Source organism: Triturus cristatus, chromosome 4_1 (genome assembly GCF_964204655.1).
Source record: "Triturus cristatus chromosome 4_1, aTriCri1.1, whole genome shotgun sequence".
Taxonomy (NCBI): domain Eukaryota; kingdom Metazoa; phylum Chordata; class Amphibia; order Caudata; family Salamandridae; genus Triturus; species Triturus cristatus.
In genome coordinates this window covers 747,911,736-747,933,137 of record NC_140585.1, presented here as the reverse complement: position 1 = coordinate 747,933,137, position 21,402 = coordinate 747,911,736, and the positions used below count along the sequence as shown (strand labels likewise).

General features: G+C 40.8%; 1 protein-coding gene across 1 annotated transcript in view; it reads left to right on the top strand.

The window, feature by feature from the left end:
* The window catches only part of LOC146855471 (mitochondrial 10-formyltetrahydrofolate dehydrogenase), a 293,724-nt gene that overhangs the window by 259,418 nt on the left and 12,904 nt on the right, over positions 1-21,402 (top strand). Inside the window, exons 18-21 of the mRNA XM_085653264.1 lie at positions 4,076-4,175; positions 9,205-9,303; positions 13,547-13,712; positions 20,297-20,402. Of these exons, the coding sequence (XP_085509390.1) occupies positions 4,076-4,175; positions 9,205-9,303; positions 13,547-13,712; positions 20,297-20,402 (471 nt within the window). The remainder of the gene's footprint in view (positions 1-4,075; positions 4,176-9,204; positions 9,304-13,546; positions 13,713-20,296; positions 20,403-21,402) is intronic.

Genomic DNA, 21,402 nt, shown 5'->3' with positions numbered 1-21,402 from the left:
GTTCTTGCATTGTAGATATTTTTAGGACCTTTTTTTCTTGTGATATTTTGGAATGCCCTATTACTTTATTATTAAATTATAGATTAGATATTATGCTACAGATGCATGTAGGTTGGATAGGTGTCCTTCCAGTTTTGTGTAGATGACTACTCGCAGATAAAGACACTGATAAAATGTCAACTGTTTCTATTCCAAATAAATGTATCCGAGTGTTTTGGCCCATCTGGTTCATACATCCAAGTTTGAAAGAAGGCAAGTGTGACTTTTTCCTCCTGTGCCACAGCATCAAAACATTATGTGGCATCCCTAATCTAAATGCTTTAACCAGCTTGGGTCCTCTAATAAACATTTTTTTAAAAAAATTGTATTCTTATTGTAGGAAGTGTAATTCCTAATGTTATGATTTGATCTTGCTTAAGACAATCACTGCTCACTTCTTCGTATGACTCAAACACAAAACAGCAAATGTTTCTGAATTATATGTCCGAAACTCCACAGCCTCTTTTCAGGATCTAAATCGAAAAAAGTGTTCTCTTTTATAAATTGATATATGAGCGTTTCAAAACTATACAAACCCGTCCAAATGATGTGATTATCGGTAACAAGTAATAACCTTTTGTTTCACTAAAACAGCACATTACAAGGGTTGGCACTAGTATTTATTACCATACTGAAGGCACTAACTGTGCTGTAGTACAGAACATATAGGAGGGTAAGCATGCACAACATGACCAATGTATTCCCACATAGAGGGATTATCATAGTACTTGGGTTGACTAAAAATGTTCTTTGCCATGGCTGCCAGATCCTCTGCTGCTTCCAGCAGCACCAGCGGGCCTCAAAGAGATCTTTAAAGGTACATGCATTTGCTTATGCCACAGATCTGCCGTTGAAGATGGGAGTATTGCTGGCTCTCCAATGCTGGGCAATATATCTTGGAGACAACACCAGACCCTGGTCCACCAATGCCTTAAAGTACTGGTTGTCTTTGATACCCTTGGGTATATGCGGAAGTACAGGTTTAGGAGAGGGAGGAATAATTTATTCAAAGATTTTCGAGAAAGGGATTAAAAAATCCTACCCCAAAACGTTTGAATGAGCGGGCACTTTCAAACCACGTGAAACAAGGTGCTATCATACGACTTGCATCTAAGGCATGTCAGAGAAAATTCCCTGCTTGTTCACCATAACCTGTTGCATGAATAATAGACTGCGGATGTGCAAGCTATGTAAGGGGAGAGTTGGAAGATGTGGCTATTTCTTTGGGAAACACAAGGGCAAACCACATTTTCATCCTAAGTCTGTAATATCCTGGGGAAGGTGTCATGTGGGTAGTATGCCATTACATCACATACTGCAACATTGGGAGCCACTACATAGCTGCCACTGCATCAGGAGTCACTAATGTAGGAGCACCAATCACATACTGTGTTTTTATAAATTCTAAAATATATATTTTAGAATAGAACCCCCCCCCCCCCCAAATATATATATAATATTGGGTTTTCTGGGGGGGGGTTATTTTTTTTGCCCTTTGGATGGAGTATTTAGCCAACCATGCCCATATATTTATGTAATTAATTAGCACCATTGAGTGAAAGATGTATAGATATATATATATATCCTATATAAATGTAGTTCATATAGTACATATTTATTTATAATTTAATTATAAAATATTTAATAACCTAGAAAATATGGAAGAATAAGACTTATACTATTTTTTAAATTCAAAATAGTTTCATTACAAAACATTTAGTAGCCTATTTTGAGTTTAGAAACTAATGTAACACTATCATTTATTGGGACATTATTTTCTAAATTCAAACTACGTTATTAAATATTTTATAATTACAATATTACTATATATATTTTTCTGTGTGGCCCATTGTATTGGAATGTTTTATCATCTACGGAAAAGTTGAGCTATAGACCAAGACGAAACGTAAAACTTTCACGTGATTCGTGACTCAAAACACAATCTCGACAGCTGCCATTATAAATAGTGAGTTAATGTGTAATTTTGAAACAAAATGTCAACTTTCACATAGAGTTAGGGGAAAAAAGATACAGAAGGGCTGTTAGAGAGAGAGGCAGAGATATTTTGTCATAGAGGGGAGAGCCAAAGGCTGTGCACACCGAGGTTTGAAAGCAGGGTGAGCCACAGCCACTCAAAGAAGAGAAAGCCCGTCAATACAGGGTGGAGAGTGTATACATTGAGGCAGGTGAAGGTGTATTCTCGAGGGACTCAAAAACCACTATGTATCTCCTGTGGTTGTCCTGCAAAATCATCTAGGGATGAAGGGGTGAGTTCCCACGTAAAAGAATAGCCACACCGTGGCACCTCTAGTGAAACCCAAATGAAGGACATTTGAGTTTTACCAGGGAATACCACAGTGGTCCTAAAGAGAGCAGTAGGATACAATTAAGTGTGTCTGTTCAAGAAGAAGAATCATGTTTCAAAGCCCCTTTTTTTATCGTCTCATTCAGGCAATTGACATTCTAGGATAAAATCCGCACTGGTGAACTGTGGAAAGAATTGCGATAGGTGGCCATTAATAATTGGGTGATTAAAAGCCGTAACTGTGACTTGGTAGTGCCAGATTTGCCATCCTGGAGTCTCAGTGATATGTTACCCGATGAAGGATTAATACATTTATCAAGAACTGGAAATATGCACACTTAATCCCATCTCTGCCCCATCCCTATACTTCCAAAGTGAAGTATGTTTTTCCTACTGCAATTCATAGTATTAAGCTACCCAGGAAGGAAGCTCAGGTCTACTTTGATCAGTCACGCCCATCACCCAAACAACTAAAGAAATCACAGGGCGAAAAAGTGGGATGAGCATGTTGCGTGGCCTGCAACAAACTCGTGCTGTGGACACTTACCAATGATGTGCTCTTGAAGAAATATTTGAAAAAGTGTGGTCGTCTTATTTATTCCTGAAAATACGATTTGGTGGACAAGGGCTTCTCATGCCTGTGGGTCAGGACACTAGTGGTGTTAGCTAAACAATTGGACAAGATAATGCAGGTTCCAATCAACTGAAAGTAGAAGTGGTTAAACATGTGCTTATTGGAGTTTGAACTGTATTACTTGCCTGGTCTTGATACTGTGCCATATAGTGATTGCGTGGGAAATGGTGAAGGCCTTCAGGTAAATACAGTTCTGAGACACACATCTAGGTAGTTTATTTCTTAGGGTACACAAGTAGACGTTGTCAATAGGGGTTGTCTGTTGACTCGGTCGTAGGCATGCCTGTAGGCAACATCCTGGGACATCTCTGAATATAGATGAAGATATAAACCTAGTCATGCCGTTAGATAAGTACAAGTTTGTACTGTGCATGTGCGGAGATACAGTAATGCAACATACTTGTTTATAGAAGTTATTCTGGTCGTTCCTGATTGAAACAATTATGTCAGAGAGACAAAACCCTTTTCGATACCGCTAGGAAGATACAATCCTGTGATGTTCCATGCCTGGGGAAAGCATGTCAACTAAAACAATCTTAGAGGTTTTTAAAGTTGGTGCAGGAGTATGATATTCTTATTGGATGATTCCTGCCCAAATAGCCACATGATGTTCTAGGAAATTCCATTTTGTAGAAGACTTTAATAATCAGGTTTTATCACGCGTATTTATATTGAACTTTCTAGTGTTCATTCTCTGTCTTCCTATTTATCTGTCATGGTAAACACACCGAGATTGGGCGACTGACATTTCGGAACAGAATAGATGCTAATGGGAAGAGCGACACGGGCATGGTATTGGAACGAATAATCAGGCAGTGAAGTATCTTTCCTGGTAATACAATTAATCATTTATCACTATTGTGCTTGCTGCTGTGCCAGTCCCACATCACTACTAACAATAGTAGTGAGAATTTAGGAGGTGATTAGAAGTGAGGATTTCTTTTCACCTCTTTGTTTGGATGAAGTTAGTTTTGAGTTTACCATTTGCAGCAGAGTGCCCATAAAGTGAGTTTTCTGTTTTTAAAATAAAAAGGTGTGATTCATTTTAATGTCTAAGCTATCATGGTTTTCCGTTCATTTCCCCTTCGCCCCTACAGCTGTGCAGTGAGTAATTTGAAAAAAGTGTCTCTCGAGCTTGGTGGAAAATCGCCGCTCATCATCTTCAATGACTGTGATCTTGACAAAGCTGTGAGAATGGTACGTATCAGTCTTGTGAAGAGTGCTTAATTTGTGCTGGTGGTTGCAGCTGGTGGGCATTAGCACTCATTTTTGCAGTCGGCACATAGCTTTCATCATCACCCTTTGGTGCAGAGCAAGAGAGGGAAAGACAGAAGACGGAAGGAGGAAGTGAAAGCTAGGAATCTGTGAGTAAGGGGGAAAGCAGGCTACAAAAGAGTCTGCAAGAGTGAAAGAGAGACAGGAATAATAAGGTTTAGAAAGATGAGGCCTAAGATGGAATCAAGACTAGCCAGCCTTGGTATTTATCAAACCCAGAATTTGGAAGCCAGTGGGCTCCTAAGGAAAATCTTGGGCGTCTACACTAATTTAAAACATAATATGCGTAGGAAGCACCTTGTGCCAGACCTAGTGGACGCCACATTCCAAATCTGCTTATAGAGAAGTTAGAGGACAGCAGACATTACAACCATCATGCACATAAAGCCATGTTAACCTGTAATAGGCAACAGGTCTCAGTCTAAATCGTGGTGGAAAACCAATGATATGTGGTGCAATGCAGTACACTGGGGGTATAGCTCTTTCCACTTTCATCTGCGAAATTCAAGTGTCTTTGGTAAAGGCTGGTAGATTTATATTAAAAAATAATGTCTCTCATATTTATTTGTCAACAGTTAACTTCAATCTTCATAGCACACCCGTGTTTACACAGTAGTTTCTCAAAAATTCATATGTGCTGATCCCTAAGAAAAGCTTGCTAGGTTTCCAGAATTGTCTCCATGCACCCCCCTTCTAAATTGTGTATGTTGTATTTGGGTTCATATTGTGACTGTGCTCACACTGCTGTAATTTAAAATCGGGTGAAGCGAAAAAAACAGATTGACAAAAAGATTGTTGATCGGTGCCCTCAGTCCTTTTTCTTTTCTGGCCAGACACAGTTCTGTAAGTTTACAGCCTCAAGTCTGATTTCTCTCACCACTGCTCGGTTACTAGGCCCTCACATGCCTAAATCTGACCGGGTGGGGTAAGTCGCCAATGGTGGCTAATCTGAATAAATATTTGGAGGGGGCTGAGGCTTGCGTAGGGGACCTGAAGAGCACATGAAGTACCGCTATCTGTGTAAAATGTTATCCCTGAGAAACCTTTGTGTGTCACCTCTTGATCCATAGGCGTATATCCCAAGGCAGATTCTGTCATGACTGTGATGACCAGCAAGGTGCTATCATGAGTGTAGCGAAATTGGCATTTCCACGTCTGTGTCCCCCTTATGTCAATGAGCTTTCTATTTTCTGTCATAAGTTTAAACGTGCCTTGTGAATTCCCTCTGTGCAGTAAAATGTATGGCAAGTCTTCACACTTTGCTATTTACACTTAGAGGCAGGTGATGTAATAGCCACCAGAGCCGAGCTTGCAATATTATCTGTCTTCCGCCTAGTAAGGGACATATGTGTCTTAACCACCCTACCATATACATGCGATTTTCATACATGGGCTAAAGAAGCCAACCGACCTCCTGAGGGGCAAGTTGGCACAGGCATTTTTGTCCTGGACCTTTTCAGTCTGCCCCTTTCTCTGAATGCGTGCCATGCTCGAGGGAGTGATAGCTCCATTTTCCACAAGTTAGGTTCACCAGGAACTTGCCAGTAAATAGAAGCTGTTAACCCTTCGGTAGTTATTGGCTAGTGGTGCAGGGAGTGTCTGTGGTGATGCACACTCTGGGCCCTAACTCATAAGCCTGACTAAATTGAGTCATAAACTAACAGTTTCTTCGATCGCCACTGTTTCCAATCTCTTGTACAGTTCACTCTAAGAGAACCCCATGCATACTTATAGGCCACTCTATTGAATATTTTCTGTTGTCACATGCTATGTACATTGACCACAACATGAGCGGTTGCATTCTCTTTACCCTCTTGGGGATAACTTCTATAAGTGAGTGAATGCCAATAATACCTTCCCTGTAAGATATACCAGATTCAACAAACTCTGTATTTATATATTCATTGGCTCCATGTTCTCTGATGGAAATCCTAGGACACCCACACCAGAAGCTTTGAAATCATCTGTCTCGTTATTGTTCGTACTGCTGTGAACATCATATATTTTGGTTATCCTATGAGACGCGATGAGCACGCTGTGGCCCGCCTGGCATGCAACGAAGCAACTTTGTGCTGGAATCCTTTGAACTGAATTCAACAATATGCTTTTTGTCTTTTATTAGTACAAAATCAGTATCCAATGCTTACTATTATCAATGGCATATTTCTTGCCATTGATGTTTGCGACCATTCACCTTCTCTGGCCCTTCACAGCCTAATTCATGTGACCTTCCATCTTCTTGGTATTTCAAGGACTCCGGGCAAGAAATAAGGTAAATGATAATTAGTGGTATCCCCCTGTAACCTTAGCCAAAAACGAGTCTGTATTTACAAATGGTTATCACAACCCAGTGTTCCCTTAATATCACACTCCTGCTCTCCCCATGCTGTTTTATTAGGAAGAGTTGAGAATATAAAAGGCCGATGTTGCGACACCCCTGCCATGTCACCATCAGATGCTAGGGCAGTTTGTACATGCTGCAGACTGTGTTTGCTTACAACTACAGCCTCATCTGATCTTAGTGCCAGAGGTATGGGCTGTGTTTTTTGCTCATCAAAAACTGTCAATCAAGAGAATAACGTCATTGTGCAATACAAGCGCGGAGCATAAACTCACTCAGGCTCTTTCCTCAAGATAAGCCAAGAAGACCATATATAAGAAGGGACAGTACAAACAATGGCAGTATTGCCTGTCCGATAACATAATAATAGGGCATCATCATAGGATCTTATTTCTTTATTCTTAAACAAGGCTTTTAGCCAATTCCGTCATGGGCCAGATGTTTTTGAGCAAAAAATGTAGCATTGTAATTTTACCCCCCAATGTACATGTGCGATATTGGGACAGATCTGCGACCCATTTAGAGCAATGCACTCTGGTTGGAAAAGTTCCTAATATAAATGTAATATATAACATGCCCTTCATTTTTGGTTGTAACAAATCTTGATATGGCGCTTGGCTAAGGGTATAATGCGCAAAATAACCAGCAGTCAGAGGGCTCATGTTGCTGCTAGTAATGGTGCATTTTGAGCGCAAATAGGCCTCCTTAACAGCTAAAGTGCTCTCAGCATTATTTTGACTGGGGCCCTGCCATAGATATTCAAGCCTTGATGGCTGAGCACTGTGCTTACATGCTCCATCCAGCAACTTTTTGTGTGCCTGAAAACTATTACTTCCAGGCCTATTCATCTGGTGAATCCAAGTACAACATTAAAGCATCCTCTTAAGCTAACCACAGATTTTTCTAAATGATACTGCTAACTGAGAGAACAATGGAAACGCATGTTGAAGTAATCAAACTGGTCCATCTTTTGTAACCGTTCCCCATTTCATTTAAATGATCTCTTTACCAGAGCCCTGTTTCAACATGACCTTAGTTTTCTTCACATTGATAGACAGACATTTTGCCCTGCAAAACCCCCAAAATGTATCAATCATAACATGCATACATGTTTAGGTAAAGAAACAGCATCATCTGCATATAGAGGAATAGGGACATTCAGGCCGAGCAACTTTGGGGTGTCTCGGCCAAGCTCCTCCAGGCAGCTAGTAACATTACTTATAAATAAACTAAAGAGGAGTGGGCCATGATGCTGCCCTGCCACACTCCTGTGGGGATAGGGAAAGAAGAACTACATTTCCCCTCGGGGCCAAAAGGACTCTTACTGTGTTTCAGGAATAAAGGCCTCTAATAGCTGACCACAGAGGCAGATTATTGCCCGGCTCTGAAGAGCACTCGAAAGTTTTGGTCTGCAGAACAGATCAACTGTTAGGTGTAATTATGTCATTTTAAAAAAAATATTATCGATCGCCATACATGTGGGTTCTCTGTCCATTGCCTTTTGACAACTGGTAAAGGTGAGCTCTTGAGTCAGATACAAATTACATATCAGATAGTTTACCCCAGTACTATAGACTGAGCAGTGGCGTCCATTGACAGGCTGAGAACAGCTTGCTCTACAATGAACTGCTTTGTTTTATCAGGCAGGAACACTAACAAGCTATACACCTGTTTCACTGTAAAATATCCACTTTAGCTGACCAGCCGTTGAAGAATAGAGTCCCCCATCCCATACGGTGTGACTTTTGATATCTTTCATTTACATCCTTCATTTTGAAATTCTTGCAAACAAATTTATTCCACCCATCTTTAGGTATAACATCACAGCTTCTGTATAGGTGCCCGTATGGTCATTAGTGGACTTCAGTGAAGAACTGAGACAATCCTTACTTGAAAAGAGTTATATCACTCAAAGAGCCACACTGGTGCTCTGTGTGGATCATGTTTGTCTTTTAGGAGCACCTGTGGTTGTTCTGTCGATCGCCTCAGTATTGAAGACTGATACAGCATGACAGTGACTGGGAAAGCACTGCACAATATACAGGATGCCAATATCGCCACCCACTTATAAGTATGTATTAGGACATTTTGAAACTGATTAAAAAACCTATGAAGAAATTACAGTGTTTGCTTTACACTGCAGAATTAGTGTGGTGATGTAGCACAAAAGGAACACGCCTCATACACCTGTTTGGGATTAGCTGCTCAGAAGGACCAGGTATGTGTTACTGCCACAATAGAACATTCACAGTAATCACTCAGGGTGGGACCTGCCTGGAGAATTCTCATCCAAAAGCAGCTGAATAGAAAGGGAAACCATTTTGAGGCTTTATTGGAGGTCCATACAACTTAGGAATCAGCATTCACGCCCAGGGTGATTAAACCTCTTGACTAATTGAAATCCCTCACAGTGCTGTTGGTATTTTTATGTAGTCTCCGCTTGTGTAGAAATTTAGCACGAGTATGGCAGTATGCCGAAAGTTCTTGCAACTGGGACGTAGGACATGAGCTTGCAATGCCTCAACAGGGTAAGCAGCTTGGTGAATGGAAATGCCTACAGAATCATCCACTGATTGTGCATTCACATGAGTATTCTTTATTTCCCTGTAGGGCATGGGAGCCGTATACTTCAACAAAGGCGAAAACTGTATTGCAGCGGGCAGATTGTTTGTTGAAGAATCTATTCATGATGAATTTTTGAGGAGAGTGGTAAGCAAGAACAAAAATAATATTTTACTTCACGATTTTTGTTGCATACACATTATTTTCATTTCATATGGTGTATTAGCGGCATCATCATCATCATTATTATCATTATTAAGGATGAACATACTGATTATATTTATATATATATATATATATATATATCACTTTATGTTATTAGGACATTGAACTCCACTGAACACACCAAGGAAGCTACAAAGCTTTTGAGCTCTGGTTGATGAAATTAAGCTGTAACCTAACTTTGAAGCAACTGAAAAATGCTATCTATTTTTTCTGGGGGCATGAATGTTTTTTACAATTTTATATGTAAGAGAAATGTTCATTAAGGTTTGTTCAGGAGCCCTGGAGTAACCACCATGGCAAAGCCAATAGGTCTTACCTTTAAAAGGCTGAGCTACTGGCTTTGATAGTCTAGTGCATCAAGACAGATGTGCATGCATTGCGGGAAATCTTGCAGTCGGTTTTCTATTAAAGAAAACACATTCCAAAATGTACTGCCATTGAGAATGGGTTAGGGTGCATGCATTGTGACTCACGACGGCTATTTTAATTTGCAATCTAAAATGATAGGTGGTCATCCTAGAGTAGTAAAGTGTAGTGGAATGTAAAAACAAAATTAAAAGCAAGTGCCTGTGAAACGCAAAAAAGTAAATGAATAGTTTGGCAACACTTTGCTTCTCACAAGCCCTATTCAAAAAAGTAAATAAGAAAAAAATATGGGGCTAGGGGAGCATCAGGGAGCAGGGTACAGGCAATTAAAAGACAGCGCGTGGGCGGAGGCACAGGAAAGAAAGCTGTGTGAGATAGCAAGGAAACACATGCATTCTCATGGCGTACTCGATGTAAAATAAAGCTAGCATTGGCAAACTTTGACAAAGCTCTTTTGTTTTGGTCTTTTATGGGTAAACCCATTACAAGATGGCCACCCAGCTGTGTGTGGATGCACATAATTGACATTGTGAAATGATTTTTCCTAAAGCATAAACAAATCATCTCAAGATGACTATCGATGTGTGCACATGCATGAGCACGCACCAGTGGCCATCTTTGAATAATTTTGTTTTTTATACATTCATCCAATCAGAAATAACATATAGGAAAGGGAGGAAAGCCGTTAATTAAGAAGCAAGGAATTGAGATAGGCAGGAAAGCCATCAAATTGTGAGCAGGGTCCAGACCTAAAGCACCCTTATGTACATTGTACTGTAAACAACATGTCTTCAACAACAGACCGCTAAAGATGCTTGTAAGAGAGACCTAGTAAAGCTGCCTACAGATGACAGCTAAAACCACTAAAGTCCATTAGCTACGTTTAATTTAGAGGGACATTTCTAATCCTTTCCAAAAAATTCATAGGAATTTAAATATGTCAGAAGAATTTGGTAAAACCGCTTCACTGCCCCATCTGAAAGCAGAGGGTGTCTCTCAGTGAAGCTCTTCTAGAGGCTAGAAAGCTTGAGGGTTACCATTAAAATAAGTGAGCGCTTGAGTAACTGCATTGCTGCAGTTGCCTATGCTTTGGGCCTACAGTGTTGCAAATTCATACATGCCAACACTCTAGATTTAAGTGGGAGACTGACAATTTTTAATGCAAAAATTGCTCCATTTTATTTTTGTCCCGCTTTAAACTTTCACCACTCCAATGGAAGTTAATGGGAAAATGTACTTCTCCGTAACTAAGGAGAAAACCTGGCGATGCCAGCACTAAATCTAGCCGCTAAACAATGATGAACCTTAAAGTCTTTTTTGGAGACGATCCCTTGTCCATACAAATAAATGTCCCACACTACATCAGCAACAAGGCCCTTTAGTCGAATCAAATCTAAAAGATTCATAGCAGGACCCAAGCCAGCTCTAAGTATGTGTTATGTGTTGGAAATAGGAGGTTTGCCTAGAGACAGCAACAGTTGTATGCAGATAAAAAGGGCATACATGCACGAAAGAAGGCAGACCTCGAATATTCCTTTCTCATATAACTCCTCTGAAATGAATTAATCCATATAGTTATGAAGTGTTTTTTTATTAATTCTCATGTTTAGCTCTTTCATTCCTAATTCAAGTGAAATATCACTTTGCACGAGGGCAAGATGCTGATTCATGATAATCATTTTAAAAACATAGGTGGCTAGAGGACGTGTGACCCTCCCCTCTGTGCTTGACCATGACTTTACATAGTGGAAGAGTATTACCAGAATCAATGTCATGCCCTTTTTCTGCAGCAGCAATACTGATTTATGGGCGTTTTCTTTATGGCGTGCAGTGTTTTATTCCTTTGCATGGAATTTCTTTTCCAATTTCTGCAGCATCTCCTATGCTACACACATTTCAATTTGTGCCAATCTGCCCGCTGTCGCAGATCCACACTGGACCTGTGTGCAGATAATGTTGTTTGCATTCAGCCTGCAGAATCCCCTTCACTGTTTGACAGCCACCTATGGCTGCGAACTGTGTTGAAAAATATAAAGTCCAGGGTAGGCAAAGGCGAGTCAGTGCACAGGTGAATCTGACCTCTAGTTACTGGATATTGCATTCATTCTAAGCAGATATTCTGCCCCTCCTATTTATTCTCCTGCTCCTGAACCTCAAGAGTATTAATTTCCCATCCTGAAAACCACAAAATGAATGTGAATTTCTCCCTTTGAACCACTTAAGCCTCAATTCAGAGGAGTACAGAAAGTTTCAGATAAATATGCTTGAGGAGAGCGGGGGCCTTCTAGTTCTGAAAATCTTTCTTGTACTGCTGCAGGTGGAAGGTAATCATGGTTTAGAAAAGCCAAAATGCTCATCATTACTTCTAAGCAAACATAGCGCACCCACTCTCATCTTTCTTTTTTCTTTTCTTGATTGTTGACCATTGGTCCCGGTCAATGAACTGTGAACAGCTATCTCTTACTAGTTGCGGTTCTGGAGCCAGACAGAATAAGTAGACTTTTATAGACCTCATAAATTTGAGCTGAGGTACAGTGTCTTATGTTAGCTGCATCCCAAACTGGCAAGTGTTAGGACTCTTCAGGAAACACATTTATGTTTGGTTAGATGGCTTAGATCCCTTATTCCTTTCCTATATTTTCAGCAATGCAAAAGGTCGTTCATGAACATCCCATTTGTAATGTATACATTTTCAATTATTAATTCCCATCCTGAGTGAGGCGGATCTTCTGCTCAGAAATCCAGCCTTTATTCTGTAGCCATACCCTCACTCATCAGCAAAGATAAGATTGCATGTCTTTCTGCAAGTGTCTAATTATTGACTAGCTAGTAGTTTGACACAAGACCCTTTCTTATTCAAACGGTAGATGAGTCTACCTGCTGACAATACCAACATGAGTTTCCAAGGTTTTACTACTGAGCATGAATTTAGCCCTCTAACTCTCCCAACAGCTTGAGTCTTGTCTTGTGTTTACCTCAAAGGTGGCTCGCATTCAAAATCAATACATTGCATCTTGGAGGGCTCATAGATATCCAAATGTCAGGTACTCTATTTGTGCAACCCTGTGGTGGACACATTTATTATTTGTGCCTTCAAGGCAAAAACAGACTCTGTATGGTCTAAATGTTGTCTTTTGTGTATCTTATAGAAGAGCATACACTGAGAGTTTTGTGGTTTGCCAAAACTGTTTTCACTGTGACATTCGAAAACAGATATTTATTCTTCACCATAATTAGATCTTGAACATAAAAATGTGATTGCAGCTATTGTTTATCATCAAGCAATCACCTGCAATCCATACCACCCATATGTTGTAATCAAATACATTACATAAACTAACCACGTAAAACTCAGACTGGTTGCTGCTGCCGATGAGATTCTGACTACCTATATTATCTATCTATAGTGTGAGATACTAACTGTTCCAGAACATCACTCAAAATATTTACATGTCTGATGTCCTATAAAACTAAGAACAGAATATTTACAGAATAATAAAAAGATTCAGTCGAAGTGGCTGGTTCCTTCCAAAATTATCTTTACATGGAGAAGTAAGATGTATCATCCATCAACTGACACGAAATCAAACAAAGATCTGGATTTCATATCCGAAGAGTTAATATTTTTTCAATTTGCATGAAACCTGCCAAATTTGTGATTGTGTGAGGCACCAGCAGAAATGTACCGCCAAAGATTAACATTCATCTAGAGCCAGGTGTTAATCACGTTTCACACACAACAATCTATCTGTTGAATCATGTGTGTAACATTTCATGTGTATGCTTTATGTATTTATAGGTGGAAGAGATCAAAAAGATGAAAATCGGTGACCCATTGGACCGATCAACAGATCATGGCCCACAAAATCACAAAGCACACTTAGAAAAACTGCTGGAGTACTGCGAAATTGGTGTGAAGGAGGGTGCTACATTGGTGTATGGAGGAAGACAATTACCTAGACCTGGTGAGAACAGCATGTTATAATAGTGAGCCATCCAATCATGGAAAGGAGGGTAGAAGTTTGGTTTTGTGACATTGACTTCTGTTGATACTTGGCACACAAACCCAAACCACAGGCCATACTTAAACACCAGACCAATATTGTGTACATTGCTTGGAATAGAGAGCTTTACCTTAGAAAGTGCCAATACCCTAGGTAAAGGAGTAAGGCTAAATTCACAAGGAAATGGCGCAGCACCAAGTTTTGTAGAGCCGTGCTGCATCATTTAAAAAATGAAGGGATACGCCGTATTCACAAGAATACAGCACACCCCTGTATTTCCCCTTGCGCTGGCACTAGAGATAGGTGCCTATTGCCAACACAGACACCCTTGCACCATAATGCAAGGGGTTCTGCGTTGCAGGGATAATTTTATGTGCAGGAAGGGACACCTTCCTGCACATGAACAATCTTTAAAGACAATTTGCTCTTTCTATGTGTGTTGCAGAAGGCAGCACACACAGAGTGAAAACGAATCGAATGCCTGCATTTGCATGGCGTTAGCTTTCGGCGCTGCCTTAGACTTACACATCCTTGAAAATCTCGGAAAGCTTAAAAAAGCAATGGGTATTGCGGTGGAACAACCACAGCAACACCCATTGCACGCCTCTTTCATGCAGAAAACTGCGTAAAAGGGTACCATATTTACAAAGCGGTGTTAGACCATGCAAAGTGGCTTAACGCCGCTTTGTAAATATGGTGCAGGACATAGCGCCACCGGAATGTTGAAAAAAGTGACGTTCCGGGGGCGCAATTCCCTTGTAAATATGCCCCTAAATATAGTATAGTTCCATTCAAGTGCAAATTCTTTTAAGGCATCAGACATGCTCAGATTGGCAACTCTCTATCTGCAAATTAATATCTAGGCACTACTAAGATGGTTACTTCACTGAGGAGCAACTCCCATCACCTGAATCAAGGCAGAAAAGTGGAAGACACCTTAGTTGTTGCCTTTCATAAACCATAGTGCAGTTCACCACAGCAGGGTTTGCTGCCTCTGTAAGAGGTACCAGGTTTGAGTATTTCAGGGATTACCCTCATGTAAGCCAAAAAGCAGAGCTACACAAGGGGGATTGTTATTTTCCAGTAGCTTCTCTTTGCTCTTGTTTGCCTTCTAACACAGTCACCTTGGATTGACAGGTTTGTATTTAATATTATTGACAAGGGATCTATGGCTTTTCATTTCCTCCTGATTCAGAAACCGGATCAAAAGTAACAGTTTGAGAGACAAGTCACACAGCAGGCATGATACATGGAGAACATGTCGCCTCATTAGTGTTTATTTTGTGTTTCCCCCTACTCAATGCTTCCAAAAGACTCTTTAGTCTCTCCGTCCGATAAACCTTCAAAGTCGATTTCATCTATAGGTCTCAATCTGATTTAAATTGTTGATTCTGTTGCTAGTCTATATTTACTGAAAGGCAGAATATTGAGAATGTTTACATCGCTGCCTACACAAGGTTGCAGAGGGCAGCGAAATGAAGGTATCAATGCCTTATGGAAACCAGAAACCAGATTTCAAATATAGGGCTTAAACGTTGCTGCTTCCCAGAACCAAATATACCAAGTAGTGAATTTACATCATTGTGTTCAGTTCTGAAATCATGTAGAAATACAAGTATGTTACATGTAATGGGTGGGTCAGCTACCATGAGTCACATGTTCTGTTCTGCCAAAGCAAGCTTAGACAAGGGATTTCACCTCTAACAGCAGTTTTTTCAGAGCAATTAACCTCTTACACATCATTTACAATCTACGTCTGTTTGTCATACATTTAAGGGCCCCATTACGAGTTACAGGGTTGAACTCACAATTACGGCTAGTATGAATCCAACCCAGTAAATATTGACACCATGGGATAGGTATTTCCAGCATGTAGCTAATACTGCCTACTTCACTTGGAGACAGGGTGCCTGCCGCTCCAAATTCCTCATTTCTATTTAATTTCCAGACATTTTTCGTCTGGTAAATATTGGCATGTCTGACGTGCTGAAATTGAGAAAATTACAGGGGTGCAATATTTTTCGCACCCAATAACTAACCCATGCATAGAAGTCCATGGGACTCACTACTCCAAGCCATGCACCAATAGGAGTTTCTGCATGGATCGGAATTTTGACCTATATTCGTAATCCAGGCCTAAATGCATTAAATATCCTCCTTGTACTAAATACATCAATTTTTTTCGTGAGTGTATGAATAGGTTACCATACTTTTGTTAGAATCCAAAATTACCAACATTTGCATGCAATCTCCAATTCATTCAATTGCTCCCGCAACCATACCAATCTGCAGCCACTGCTTCAACGAGCTTTCACCTCATTTGTACCTCCGCGGCTTGATGATTTCCTGTGCTTAGCCAAAGAGACCAAAGCACTGATAGACCATGTCTGAGCCTCACTGTTCAAACAGTCCCTTCATCTTGTCACATTTGATACTACATTCTTAATAGATCGGTCTCTCATCCAGTGAAACAAGACATCATTGCCTCTCTTTTGCAGATCAGGAGATGTTATCAAACTACTGGCCTACCCTAAACCTTTCCTTCTGAGAAAGATCACGGAAAGGAAGGTGATTAGACGACTCCAGAAATGATCATCATTCTGGATTCAGAATGAAGCCATGAATCTTCCCTTGCCATCAACAGAGAGAGGCTCCTTCTTTCCCGGTAGGGTGGAATAATAACATCCCTGATACTCCCCAGTGTTTCTATGGCTTATGGTACTACCAACTATACTGTTTTGCTGGAAAGGTTAGAACAATGAGTGGTCTTAGCCGCACCCCTACTCACATGGATCTAACTATTTCATATCAATCAAGAATAAAGCAGGAATGGCTCCGCTGAATAATCCACAGGCATTCTGTTCTGAAGCCTGCCCTGGGAATCACCCCTGTTGTATTTTCGGTTCAACATTGTTCTGGGGATATGCCAGTAACTTTCCTCTGGGTTCCTCAATAGACAGGCTGGCGCTGGATCTATTTGCAGCCTCCAGGCAAGTCATTCAGGCCCCATAAACCCCCTCCCAAAACACAACCAAAGTGTCCACTCAGTAAACAGCCTTTAGTGTGCGGCTGCTACTGCGCATACCATTACTTCGCAAGCGTTACTAGGCTTGCGATGTTAAAACGCGTACCATTAGTGTGCAAGTTGTTACATCGCAAGCGTTGTTACTATGCATGAGTTGTAATGGTATGCTTGAAAAGAAACAATCCATGTCGTTGTAAGGAAACTGAGGCTGTTTCCTCACAACGACGTGCACCGCCCCTCGGAAACGAAGGTCCCAGGAGAAGAGAGGAACCACGAGGAGAGTGAGGTGAGGGGGATGTAGTGTGTTTTTGTAGTGTAGGGCGTCGTGCTGGGGGTACAGTTTAAGGGTTGATGGTAGTGTTAAGGGGTATGTGTAGTGTTTAAGGTTTGAGTGGAGTGTCGTGATGTATGTGTAGTGTAGGGGGTCGTACTGGGGGTAGTGTTTTAGGGTTTAGGGTAGTGTGGTGTATGTGTAGAGTAGGGGGTCGTGCTGGGGGTAGTGTTTTAGGGTAGTCTTGTGGTGTATGTGTGGTGTAGGTTAGTGTTTTAGGGTTAAGGGTAGTGTAGGTGGGTCATGCTGGGTAGTGTGGGAGTGTAGGGACAGGAGTGGGGCTCGTGGGCGTCGTACTGGGGTAGAGTATTATGGTTTAGGGGTTTAGGGTAGTGTTTTGGTTTATATGTAGTGTAGGGGGTCGTGCTGGGAGTAGTGTATTAGGGTTCAGGTTAGTGTTGTGTTTTTGTAGTGTAGGGGTTGTGCTGGGGGTAGTGAGTTATGGTTTAGGGAAGAGTAGTGGTGTGTAGTGTTAAAGGTTTCAGTGTAGTGTCGTCATGTATGTGTAGTGTAGGGGCATGTACGCATAGTAGTGGAATGCGAAGTAATGGTCTGCGCATTAAAATACATTTGTTATATTATTAATGCTTTTGCGAAGTTATGGTAAGCGTAGTAAAATTATGCTTACTAATGCCATTCGCGATGTAAAAACATCGCACTAAAAGCATGCGTAGTAATGGCATGCTATGTATCGTCATACATTCTGTCCACTCAGGTCCTGATGTTGGGATGGTTAAAGGAGTTCTATGGGAGTCTGATGGGCGACTGAAATTATCCATTATGACAGATCTTTTCCCTTTGAAGAATCACACTCTTCCTCATCTCTGAATAATTTGGTTTGTTCCCTTCTTTTATATGTGAGTGTTTGAAGATGACCTGGATTTGTAAGAAGTGAATCTGGAAAACATGTGGCCGACTCTTTACTTAGCACATACAACAAACAAGCCGGGCTCTAATTCATCTATGAAAGCTATCCAGCAGCCCACCTCCCCTCTGTCCTCTCACACTCACCTTAGCAGAATGTGACAGAATGGGAGACCAATGCTGTAGGGATGTTAGAACAGGTCCCATTATTACACGCCTGGAACCATATTATAGAAAGTACTCTGGGGTACACAGTTTCACTCTGAATTGAAAGTTGGGCGGGCTATCCTAAACTCATATCGCTCTTTGAGTGCTGCCCTCTAGCCAGTGCAGGCCCAAGTGTGCACCTGCAATGGAGATAGCACATTTTGTTTCTAATATATCTCACTATCCCTGTCCGTATCAGGCTTACGTATTAGAACTTAGTGCAGACAGTAATAGTGCACCATTTTACATAATGCAGCCCTTGATGCCAAAAAGTAAATTAATGTTGGCAAGAGATATGAAAAGGACACAGAAAATCATGAGTGGTTTGGTGCCACTGGATCAACTCGTAGTCCTATTGGGTGTCATCTCTAAAATGATATACCTAATGGGCTCCCAATTTGCTTATCACTTATTGCTTTGCTTGTCGCTGGCAATGAAAAAAGAGGAGTCCTTTTCAAACAACAGCTGGTTCACCAAACTGTGCAATAAAGTATTGGAAGCACACATTCTGGAATCAGCATTCTAAACGTCATACTTGTTCACAAGTGTATGGTTGCTCCGTATTATTTGTTTTGTTAAAACAGGCTGCTAATATCAACTTATCACATAAAAAGGCATTGTTCTAGCAAGTGAGACTTCCACACTAATTGACATACATTAAAAACACTTGAAAGGAGTGTTTAGGGAAGGTGTGGGTCGATGCATTATTTGTTATATGACTTTTACTTCATGGCCTAATAACTCCCACTGTTTCTTGAAAAAATAACATCTTGGACAGTTGGCAAAGTCAGATTTCGCCTTAGAAGGAGCACTGAAAAAGCATTGATCACTCCACCTGAAGTGCTGAGAAATGTTTTGGACGAAGGTGACTCGGCTGGCCTGGTCATACCTGTCCTGTCAGCTGCCTTTGACATGGTTACACATAATATTCTGATCAATAATTTGAAAGAGGTAGGACTGGCAGGGCCCGTTCTTAAATGGTTCAAATCTTTCTTTTAAGAAAGTAGAACCCAAAAGGTATAGCTACGCATCATGCCAAGGGAGTCTTCTTCCATTCTGAGAATGCCACAGGCTCTTTGCCATCTTCATTACTTATCAACATCTACCTCCTACCCTTATCTAAGTGGATCCATTCATTTGGCAGCACAGCTTTTACCTATGCAGACAGCATGCAGCTCATCTTCGGTCTTGATCACCAAGCCTCTGGGTTGTTAAGCAGGCTGCATAGCTGCCTCCAAGCTGTTCAGATGGTAAAATCAGGGTAAAATATTTGGGGTTATTATCAAACAATGAGTTGAGTGTACCCTCAAATCAGAGCTGTATGTTGTGCAAGCTGCTGTAAATCTTCATATGCCTAGGTGAGCCCTGTCATTCTTACCTCCTAAACTGCATTCCGTTAGACTTTAGCCTTAGTTTCTTGCAATTTGGTATTAAAGGAGAAGCTGTTAGACTATTACAATAGTATTTATCTGGTAGGTCCAGCATCTACCTTACCTTAATTTAGCTGTAAACAGTCCAGAACTCCTCAATCCTACCATGGCTTGTGCTATGCCTAAAGCTGCACTTGCTTGCAGTAGATTACAAACTTTACTTCAAATCGCTGTAATTCACAAAGCATTTTAACATCCGAAGAAGTTCTGTCTATCACATCGAGTTCAGTGGTATCAACCTGAATGTGCGCTTCGATCGGAGGGGCAACTACTGTTGAGAATGCCTGTTAGAAAAAAACCCTGTCAGGTAAGGAGCTCCTTTAGCTAATAAGGTGGAAAGGTCTGGAACCAACATCCCCGGACTGTCTTTAGTACCATGAATGCAGATAGCAATAGTGTACTCTATAAGAAACTAAGATTAAATCAATTCAGATGCTCAGATGAGTGCTCTGGCTGGCTCATACATGTAGACCTAAGACATTCCACTAGGTACTCAATGGAGTGCATTGTGTTGTGATATGTAAGAAAATGTAATTAAAAAATTGAAATGCAACCATCTCAATTTATCAGTTTTTAACCTGATATAAAACTTTCTAATGAGTGAATGTGTAATTAAAATCAAATCACTATGCTTTTTGAAAGGGTGACTCACATTTGGTAATGTTCTTCATATTTTATCTTTGCTTAGGTTTCTTTATGGAACCAACAGTTTTCACAGATGTTGAAGACCACATGTACCTTGCAGAAGAAGAATCTTTTGGGCCAATTATGGTCATCTCAAAGTTCAAAGATGGGTATGATATTATATTCAAAAGTAGAGTGCAGGGCATGACAAAAGTCAGGCTGATGGAGATGCAAGCCTCATCCTTCTGAAATCTCCCGGACTCACCACAAACCTCACAATATGGGTAGAATTTATGAGCCAATACTGTAAATCCTGAATGCTGAAGAGAAAGAGGATACTTTAATCCTCTTCACACCCCGTGGATCAACAGGGGTGCTATGGCTCATTGGCTATACTGCTAGAAGGGGTAGGATGTGCATTGGTGCTTTACACTTCTTATCTAAGGGTTAAAACACCAACTGTTGTACTGTTAGTGGGCAGAGCAGTTCATGGTTCCAGCTACTCCTGCTCTCTCTGCATAGGCGTGGCCCACCTGCATTCCCTAGATGGACGGTGATTTATAAAACGCTGGTAGTGCTACTCTTCACTCTCAACCAATGAATTTCTTTCTTCAGAAAAAGTCAAGAGTGAGTAGTAAGTAACTAGGTGGGAGTTCACATAGGTTTCCTCAGGGCTCCCTTGCTCCAAAAATGTGAATTCTTTCTATGTTAGGGGAACTTCATCTACATGATCCCAAATGTATCTTAGGCTCCATTAGGCATCAGGGGTCACGTTTCTGACCATATGGTGCATGGGTTTGCCAACAATGGCGTGGTACTAGAATATTGTTGTCAGATTATTGTCTGACATAAATATTGGGTGATTAATATTAGCTACAAAAATATCACCCCAATAGAGTTAATAGTAGAAAACCTATACCCAATGCAACAGTATTTTTGTTAACAATATTTAGGACACAGTATTTATGTCAGACAATATGTATCTATACAGTATTCTGACATAAAATTTCTAACAAGTGAGTCTTTGCAAGCTCAGAAGACTACACGTGCACTGATTCACCTTCATTAGTGCCAGGTCTGGTGGCTCAGTGGACTAAAGTAGCCACTGCAGGGGCCGGTGTTCGACCTCATGGTCACATGTTCAAATCCCGGCGGGTCCACTCAGCCTTT